This window comes from Xenopus laevis, chromosome 3S, assembly GCF_017654675.1.
Source record: "Xenopus laevis strain J_2021 chromosome 3S, Xenopus_laevis_v10.1, whole genome shotgun sequence".
Classification (NCBI taxonomy): Eukaryota; Metazoa; Chordata; class Amphibia; order Anura; family Pipidae; genus Xenopus; species Xenopus laevis.
In genome coordinates, this window is record NC_054376.1 from 74,782,120 (window position 1) to 74,791,654 (window position 9,535).

The 9,535-nt window shown below is 38.9% G+C and overlaps 1 protein-coding gene across 1 annotated transcript in view; it reads left to right on the forward strand.

Moving 5' to 3' along the window:
• Positions 1 to 8,061, forward strand: part of gramd4.S (GRAM domain containing 4 S homeolog) — a gene marked incomplete at its 3' end in the record, with an annotated part of 53,425 nt that extends 45,364 nt beyond the window's left edge. The window contains 5 exon segments of the mRNA NM_001097852.1: positions 2,641 to 2,788; positions 4,165 to 4,258; positions 5,274 to 5,358; positions 6,576 to 6,644; positions 7,865 to 8,061. Of these exon segments, the coding sequence (NP_001091321.1) occupies positions 2,641 to 2,788; positions 4,165 to 4,258; positions 5,274 to 5,358; positions 6,576 to 6,644; positions 7,865 to 7,966 (498 nt within the window).
• Positions 8,062 to 9,535: the final 1,474 nt, after the last annotated feature.

The window sequence follows — 9,535 nt, forward strand, 5'->3', positions numbered from 1 at the left end:
ACCAATAGTTTCAGCAATCCTTACTACTATATGTTGCAAAAATAGGGTCCTGTCTGTGTAAGCTTGTCTCTTGATGTTTGTGGTTTTAAATAAATCTACCACCAGTCCATGATGCCCATAACCATTTTCACATAAATACTGATATGAATATAAGGGCCAGCTTCTCAATAAGTGGATGGTTTGTGATGGCTAGCTTGCGCTTGTATGCTTGTTGACCCTCTTGCTGAAAAGGGCTGATCACAAAAGTGTTATGGTGGAGACCTAAAAGAATGCTAGACTTTGCTAGCTTTTTGTATGTGGGATCGCATGATAATGCAGACTATGGGTCTCCTAGGTGAGTGGTGATCATGGCAGCTTAAATGGAAGTTTGGCCACCTCACACTTTAGATTTGCTCTTTACAATTATAAAAGTTTTTTTTAAAAAAAAATATTTTTAACAAAAGAGTGCAGTTTCATAAATCATATGTATAAATGATCATGTACTCTAGTATCCTAGAGCAGGGCTGTCCAACTGACCCTCCCCCTTGTGTGGCCCCCCCACATGAAAGTCTGCCTGCTGTGATTCCTTACCTTATGCAAGATTCAGACCGTAAACTCCTGCATTGTTCACAACTGTAAGACTTCCATTGTTCACACCCCTAAAGCCCTGTACTGTTCACACCTCAGACCCAGACTGAAAGTGCCCACATTGTTTTCCTGTTCACACCTCATACAAACTGCTGGAAGTAGCATAGTGTAACTTGTCCATCTTAAAGTGGTCGTGATAGGTTTCCCTGTCTCCTGATCTATTCTGCCTTCCCTATGCTCACTGTGTGTACCATACTCTGCCTTCCCTATGCTCACTGTGTGTGCCATAATCTGCCTGCTTTATGCTCCCTATGTGTGCCATACCCTGCCTTCCCTATGCTCACTGTGTGTGCCATAATCTGCCTGCTTTATGCTCCCTATGTGTGCCATACTCTGCTTGCCCTCTGCTCCCTGTGTGTGCCATATTGTGCATGTCCTATGCTCCCTGGGTGTGCCACACTCTGTCTGCCCTATGCTCCCTGTGTGCCATAATCTAAATCCTGGAAAATTACTTTTATCCCAGGAAACCATATATTTTTGGAAAGTACACATTTTGCTGAAAGCAAACTGAGGTATCCATGTCTCTCTACTCCAAAGTACCAAACATTTTCTTTTCTGAACATAGCAGTTTCTATAAAAATGAAAACTCTGAAAAATCACCTCAAAACTTTCACTTTGCAAGTTTGTATCTCCCACATAGCATTATGTACCAAGAAATAACATCCTAAACACGAATGCCGGAGGTCTTCTGAATAGTTTCATGCCCATTGTGCATAGGATTAACAACATTTCTGCCGTTTAGAGACCCCAAAATAAGTTAGCACATACAACTTGTCCTGGACGTCGCTTCAGCTACTGAATAATCCACACATGTTCTACAAATTTTACGTAAAAAATACGTTGAATCTCATAAAAAATGCTTTCTCATCTGCGATAATGTAAATTGCTGGTGGGTGAACATATGCCTGGTTTTTCCAAAGTAGCCCTCGGTAGAGGAGATTTAACATAGGTGACTAATCTGTACGTAACCCCTCGGCGTAGATTCTTCCAGCGAAGTTCCACACGTCCATCTTCTGGCTCCTCGTTAAGTTGACTGAGAGATCGGCAATTTCCGTGTAATTCCGTACATACGCAGTTGTCACAAACTGGCAAACTGCTCCAACTGCGCATGCATAGAAATACCAATCTCTCAGTCAGTTTACAGAGGAGCCAGAAGATGGACGCGTGGAACTTCGCTGGAAGACTCTGTGCTGAGGGGTATGTATGGAGTATGGGGCATCTCCCGGGGGGGGGTAGTTAGCCTGGAGGGAGGGAGGGCTACCTGGGGTGGGGGGTAGGGTTTTTTTTCCCACAGGTTGATTTCTCCTTTAAGAAGATTTCCAGGTACATGTTGTGATTTGTTCACCAGCATTTTTCTGACTGAGATCCCTCTACTCCAGGGGTCCCCAACCTTTCTTTACCTATGAGCAACATTCAGATGTAAAAGGAGTTGGAAACATGAAAAATGTTCCTGGGTGGTGCCAAATAAGGGGTGTGATTGGCTATTTCGTAACCTCAATGTGGACTGTCAACCTACAGGAAGCTCATTTTGGTAGTACACCTCGTTTTTATGCAACCAAAGCTTGCCTACAAGCTAGTAATTCATAAAAAAGCACCTGTTTTGAGGCCACGGGGAGCAACATTCAAGGGGTTGGAGAGCAACATGTTGCTCACGAGCCACTGGTTGGGGACCACTGCTCTACTCCATATGTGTGTGTGCTCTTACAGGCTAACATTGTGGCTGCTAGACATTAAACAAAGCAAGAGAATTTTCCTATGAATACTCTATTTACTTGCAGATGTGTCCCAAGATTACCATCATTGCCATTTCACTAAATATAACTCCATGATGAACACTAATTTTGCCTTTAGCTTACTGGCAGATTATGAAGTATAAGAGGAAGAAAAGTGTTTTGTGCACCTCTCATCATGGCCTGCTGCTTTTAAATCCAATATTCCATGCAAAAGAACAGTTTTCTCCCATGTGTGCTTTACAGACATATAGATCAATATACTCCCTGTGCTTCTTTGTAGATCCAGACTGTTTACTCTAGAGGTAATCTGGCCTCCAGTGCCCCACAGGGAGTCAGTAGAGATGAAGAAACAGGCCGCTTCCATAGTACCAAAAAAAGTAGTTTTCACGAGATCTTTAGTTTGCTTGAAACTGAGCGCCCTCTACCAGGTAACTACTTTGTACCATGCTTTTATATGATGCCTACTAATTGAAAAATGCTTAGTAGAAGAGTGAGAGGTCTTTTAAAGGAACAGTTCAGTATAAAAATAAAAACTGGGTAAATAAATAGGCTGTGCAAAAAAAAAATGTTTCTAATATAGTTAGTTAGCCACAAATCTAATGTATAAAGGCTGGAGTGACTGGATGTCTAACATAATAGCCTGAGCACTACTTCCTGCTTTGCAGCGCTCTTGGTTTCCCCTGATTGGTTACCAGGCAGTAACCAATCAGTGACTTGAGGGGGCTTTATGGGTCATAAATGTTTGCTTTTGAATCTGAGCTGCATGCTAAGATTACAGGTATAAAAACCTCTTAGTGGGTGGTTTTTAAAGGAGAAGGAAAGGTTAAAACTAAGTAAGCCTTATCAGAAAGGTCCATCTAAATATACCAGTAAACCCCCAAAGTAGTGCTGCTCGGAGTCCCCTGTCAAAAGAAACACTGCATTTCTTTCCTTCTATTGTGTACACATGGGCTTCTGTATCAGACTTCCTGCCTTCAGCTTAAACCTCATTGCCCTGGGCAAGAGCATGCTCAGTTTGCTCCTCTCCCCCCACCCCTCCCTTCTCTTCTGTAATCTGAGTCCAGAGCAGGGAGAGACTCAGGCAGGAAGTGATGTCACACCACATTAATACTGCAGCTCCTATCCTAAACAAACAGAGAGTTTCTAGAGCTTTTTACTCAGGTATGGTAAAAGATTCTACAGAATAAATGTAGCATTCCAGCTTGCACTGTTGCAGCTAATCTATTGGAAATAAAATGCCTCTGTAGCTTTCCTTCTCCTTTAATGGGTGGCTTTTAATGGGTTTACTTTATTATTCCCCTTTGCTATACCAGTACAATGGCTACAATTGTGACATAGATACCTTTAGTATGGTTTAGCATTAACCTATATGTAGTTATAAAGGGGATGTTGATTTCTGCCTATTGTATTTTTTTGCTTCTGTAACATATCAGCATGGGAGAGCCTGCCCACATTCTCCCATATTCTGGACAACACCATTCCATTATAACTGTTTGATAAAAACTTTTCCGCCATTTTTTTAGTGATTCGTGGACATAGGATTCCCTCAACTGAGGTAGTCTTTCTTACTTTCATCATTTGATTTTTTTGGTAGGCCTTTAAACCAACCTGCTTGGACTCAACAGGTTGGTTTAGTATAGACAATTGTTTTAAAGCCCATCTTTAAAACAGTTCCCCTCCCCTCACAGCCAGGCTCCATATATCTCGTGCCCTGTGTTATGCTCTGACTTAACATGCCATAGTGCATAGCTTATATAAATTCTTTTGCATTAAACCATATTTCATTTTTTTCTCCCTTGTCTAGCCTGTGAAACTGGCTGGCGTTGCTGCTTGATTAACAGAGATCGCAAAATGCCAACTGACTACATCCGCAATGGCATCCTTTATGTTACAGAAAAGTAAGTGCTTCTTTTCTCAGTGGTTTGGTATGGGATCCCTTATATGGAAAACTGTTATTCAGAAAGCTCTGATTGCAGGAAGGTCATCTCCCATAGACTCCTTTTTAAGCATAGTATTCTAATTTTTAAAAACTATTTTTTAATCTTCTCTGCAATAATAAAACAGTCCCTTGTACATGATGGTAACTAAGCTGCATGAATCCATATTGGTGGAAAATAATCCTGTTGGATTTATTTTAGTATTTAAAGGATTTTTAGCAGATTTAAGGCTTGAAGAGCCCAATTACAGAAAGATGCCTTATCCAGAAAACTCAAAGTCCCACGCATTCTGAGTAATAGATCCCATACCTGTATAATAACTAATAGTTGTCCTTACAAGGATCTAGTATAATTGACAGCATACTAACGACACAGCCCAGTTTTGTATTCAAAGAATTTTATAGGTTCCATTAAAGATTTTGTCACCATATTACCATCTTATTTCACTTCAGTATTGATTTGTTATTATTTTTAGGCATTGATAGCTTTTTTAAACTAATTTAGCTGCAAGTGGGGATGCACTGAATCCAATATTTAAGGATTCCGCCAAATGCCAACTTCTTTACATAAGATTCGGCCGAATACCAAACCAAATACTAATTTGCATATGCAAATTAGGGCAAGGAAGCGTATTTCATGTCAGGTGATCTCTGAGGCAGCACATGGACCATCACAAAATGGGGGCTTATGGGAAAATATGTAAATGGAAATATTTACTGATATATATATATATATATATATGACAACCTGGCAAAGTTCTTTAATGGGTCACTTATATAAATCTGTTGTTGGTTGTAGTTTTCTGAAGGTATTGTTTTCTTTTAAGGTTTAATTGCTATAATAAAAGTATATTTTAATACTGTTCATTTGATGTGTTTGAGCAAAGACCACAAACATTAAACTTAATGTACAGGAAATTAAGAGTGAGAGGCCTAAACATCCTAACTTGTATATTTGAACATTTTAATATTTACAGTTTTTTATGCTTTGAAAGTTCAAGATCGGGTTCCTCTAAAAGAAATAAGGTCATAAAGCTTACAGACATAACAGACATTCAGAAGGTAAGTTGGTTCCATAAAGTGGCATGAATGCAATATACCTTGGTCTGTATACCAAGGAATGCAAAATCTGTTATTGATTGGAGTTAAAATGATCCCTCTAGCTCTGCTATATTGATAACATATAGCCAAAACTTGCCATAAAGTATTGTGACATGCTTGCCATTCTGGAAAACGTCAGTATACAAGAATGGCAAACTGTATTATATACAGCAGTATTTGCAGCTACTTCTAAGCTGAAACATTATATTCCAGAGGCAGAGTGTTTTAGGTGAGGCAGTTAAAATATTTACATGTACCTGTAACTTCAATGATATTACAAATGGGACATGAGACATTGGGGCTAATTATAGTAAGCCTATGATAGTTTTGTGGAAACTTTGAGAGCTTTTGTTATAGAGAATGCAATGATTTAATTTGTGAAGACTTAGCTGTTTACTTTTATTTACTGCTCCATCATGTAGAGACAAGGTCATTAAAATCTTAGAGGAATTTGGGTTGGACTCTAATGCAATGGCTCCTGTTTCCTTCCATGTTTCCAACAAGCCTAAGGCTAGTGCCACATGTGGCTGTTTATACAGCCGATCCACTGCATGATATAACCGTCTGTGTGAAGACACGTGGAGCAAATTTCAGCCCAAAAAACATACTTTCGCATTACATCATGGTGCAGATGTGAGCTGGTTCTCAATAGGGCAAGTACATAATGGCTTGTATACCCTATCACTGGATCATTTATGATATGTAGCAAGTATACCTTGATACAGCCACACCTCAAGCAACATAGTTTGTGAAATTAAAAACCCTTTCTTGACAGTAATAGCCCTAAAAAGTACTCATTTTTGCATTGATAGGGGATTTTTCCACCATTGATTTCTTTATTTAGTTGTCATAGACTCCCAGTGGTTGTTGGTGGGGGATTAGCTTGACGGGCAGTTGAAGTATTGCATATTAGGATATGCAGGACAGTAGCAAGCGCTCATCCTAACCGGCCTTTGGCTTGGCATCTTGCTGTATCTAGGGAATCAAACAAACATTTTATCCCAAACCTCAACTGCAAAGTTAACTTCCTTTATTTCTTAAACAGAAAATTATTATGACCTAACCTATAGAACCTGTTATATATTTGTTGATCTGCAATGATTGTTAGAATAATGTTCTTGGTCTGTTATCACATTGGGCTTTTCATGAACTTTGTTTTTTTTTTTTTTTGTCCTCAGTATAAAGTGTTATCGGTACTGCCAGGGTCTGGGATGGGTATTGCAGTATCAACACCATCTACACAAAAGGTATTGTATACTGTATGTCATCAATGTAATCTGAGTGCTTTGGCTTTCTGCCTTAAAGGACTTGAGAAAATTATAGAAGAATATATTAGGGCACAGATTCTAACCTTTCTAAATCTGCTTTAGAGGCAACATATACAACTTCTTACAGGAAGTTTGACCAGTTTTGAGCATACTGCCCAACCATCAGAATGTGCATTCTATTTGTCATGCCTTTTAGAATGGGAAGTCAGTGAAAACAGAACTGTAAAAAAGAGCCACACCCATGTATGACAGTATGTGACAGTCAGTGTCTTACATGTACTTTGCTTACTCACCTTTACTTACAACTTGAATACCAAAAAACATAGGACCAAAATATAAATATGACCCATTAAAAATACTTTATTGATAACAAAAGTATAAAACCAATCATGACACTGAATAAATATAACAAGAGCCACAAGACTATTCACATATATGAGACTTGTCACATGTATTGCATTGAAATTTATTGTTTTGCTCTTTTAAATCTAAATCATGTGGTGTGAGGGCAAGTAGTTAGGGTACATCATTTATCTGGATCACATCATAGCCTGCTCCTCTGTTAATGAGAGCGCACCATGCCATGTGGGTACAGTATGTTTGTGTCTGCAGGTGAAATTGAACACTATTTTTGCATCTTAAGGGCAGAAAAGAGGGCAAGGCAAAGATTCATTAGATAGGACTGTCAAGGGGGACACAGGGACCTGGAGCAACAGGTTGCTTGTTATTAAGCTATACCACCTAGTATCCTTGCGAGCAGGAAACATATAGGCTTAAAGGCAAGCAAAAGCCTCATTCCCCACATCATCAGTTATACTGAAAAATGTCTCTCTTAGTGTACCTCTTAAAAAAAAACGCAAAGTTGTGCAGTGTGATTTCTTTCCTGTCGGAGACCCCTGCAGCAGTATGTGCAGTTGAAACTGATCCTGGCCTGGCTTCAACTGTTAATGCTCTTCTTCACACAGAAGAGGGGGGTTGACAGATGCAAGATGGAGTCTGCTAAGCCTGCTGCATTTTTGAGAAGGTACACTAAGAGAGACTGCAGGCAGAAAGGCCATTGGATGGAGCCTGGGTGGAAGGGAGACTTTCTCGTATTGAGAACTGTAGACCAGTTGGTAACTAAGAGTCAAAATACTAAGAAGCATTAAAATGGTACTGGAATTTCTAATACAATATTTTTTTTCTTTTCCTTTTTTCAGCCTCTAGTTTTTGGTGCCATGGTTCACAGAGACGAAGCATTTGAAACCATCTTCAGCCAGTATGTCAAAATCACGTCTGCAGTAACAAACAGCGACACCTAGCACTCACCCGACCACCCCTACTTTATAGCTGTCATCTTTGCCTTTCACTTCTTTATTCTGTTTTGCAATAATTTTACTGAATAGACGGTTATATTACAGTAAATGAGTATTGGTTTTTTTTCAGTGTGTGTCTTTCTATGTATGTACGCTTTTTTTTTTTTAACAACGTTTGTCCTCCCATTATTTTTAACAGAATGCAGAATGGAATTTACAGATATAAGCACTGATGATCTTTTATTTAAATCTAAGGTCTTAATCTTAAAAGCTTTTCAAAAACATCCACCCAAAATTATAAAGCCCTAATATTTAAGGTTGTACACTGTGTAGATGGTTGTCTATTACAGCAGTGACTTTGGAATGATGGCTGAAATCAATGCAACCTTTTGCTGCATATGGGTTGTGTAATGAAAGTTACCAAGAAGAATATGCTGCTCGTGCGATTTTCAGACCTTCACCTGATTTTTGAAAACATCCCTTAAGTATGGCACCTTTGCTCTGAACGTTTGTTTGAAATCTGTGATTTAGCCAAAATGTTTGCATATTTATTAGGACAGAATCCCCATCTGCACTGCTAATCTAGTGAAAGCTTTGTTTTTCCTGGTTGGTGTTCTAGAGATCAGAGCTAAATTATAGCATGATTACTTACATCCAGCTGCTGCATTCAAGGCAATATCTACCCTCCCGTTGCAATATCATGCCTTTGCTACATCATTTTAAGTCAGAAGAGCCTGGTTTGCACTTTAATTAAACCCTAAACTTGAGTAAAAATGGCAGAATAGTTTTGTAAGAGAACAGGAACTACAGCTTTTTTACATTGTGCAATATGATTTATAATTGGGAAAGATTTGCAGTGTGAAATGTATTAGGCATGATTTAAGTTACAATCAAATACAGCATTTTGAGCAAGCTGTAGAAAAACGATGGGCTTATTTTGGAGCAATTTAAATTAAGATCTATCTATCAGAGTATATATAGATGTTTGATGCAAAGTTGTTGGATGTAATATATACATGTATATATTATATCTAACCATGTCACAGCCACCCTAACCCCAACTACATTTAAAGGAGAAGGAAAGGCTAAAATTAAGTAAGCTTTATTAGAAAGGTCTATATAAATACACCAGTAAACCCTCAAAGTAATGCTGCTCTAATGAGTCCTCTGTCAAAAAAAAAAACAAAAAAAAACGCCACATTTCTTTCCTTCTATTGTGTACATATGGAGTTCTGTATCAGACTTCATGTTTGCAGCTTTAACCACCTGTCCTTGAGCATGCTCAATTTGCTCCTCTCTCCCTCCCTCCTCCCCTCCCTGCTGTAATCTGAGCCCAGAGCTATGAGTGAGCAGGGAGAGACTCGGACAGGAAATGATGTCACACCAAGCCAATATGGAAGTTGCTATCCTAAACAAACAGAGAACACTTCAAGAGCTGTTTACTCAAGGATGGTAAAACATTCTGCAGAATAAATATAGTGTTATTGATTGCACTATTGTGACTAATCTATTGGCAATAAACTGCTTCAGTAGCTTCCCTTCTCCTTTAATACAAACTACCCTGTGTTCTCAAGA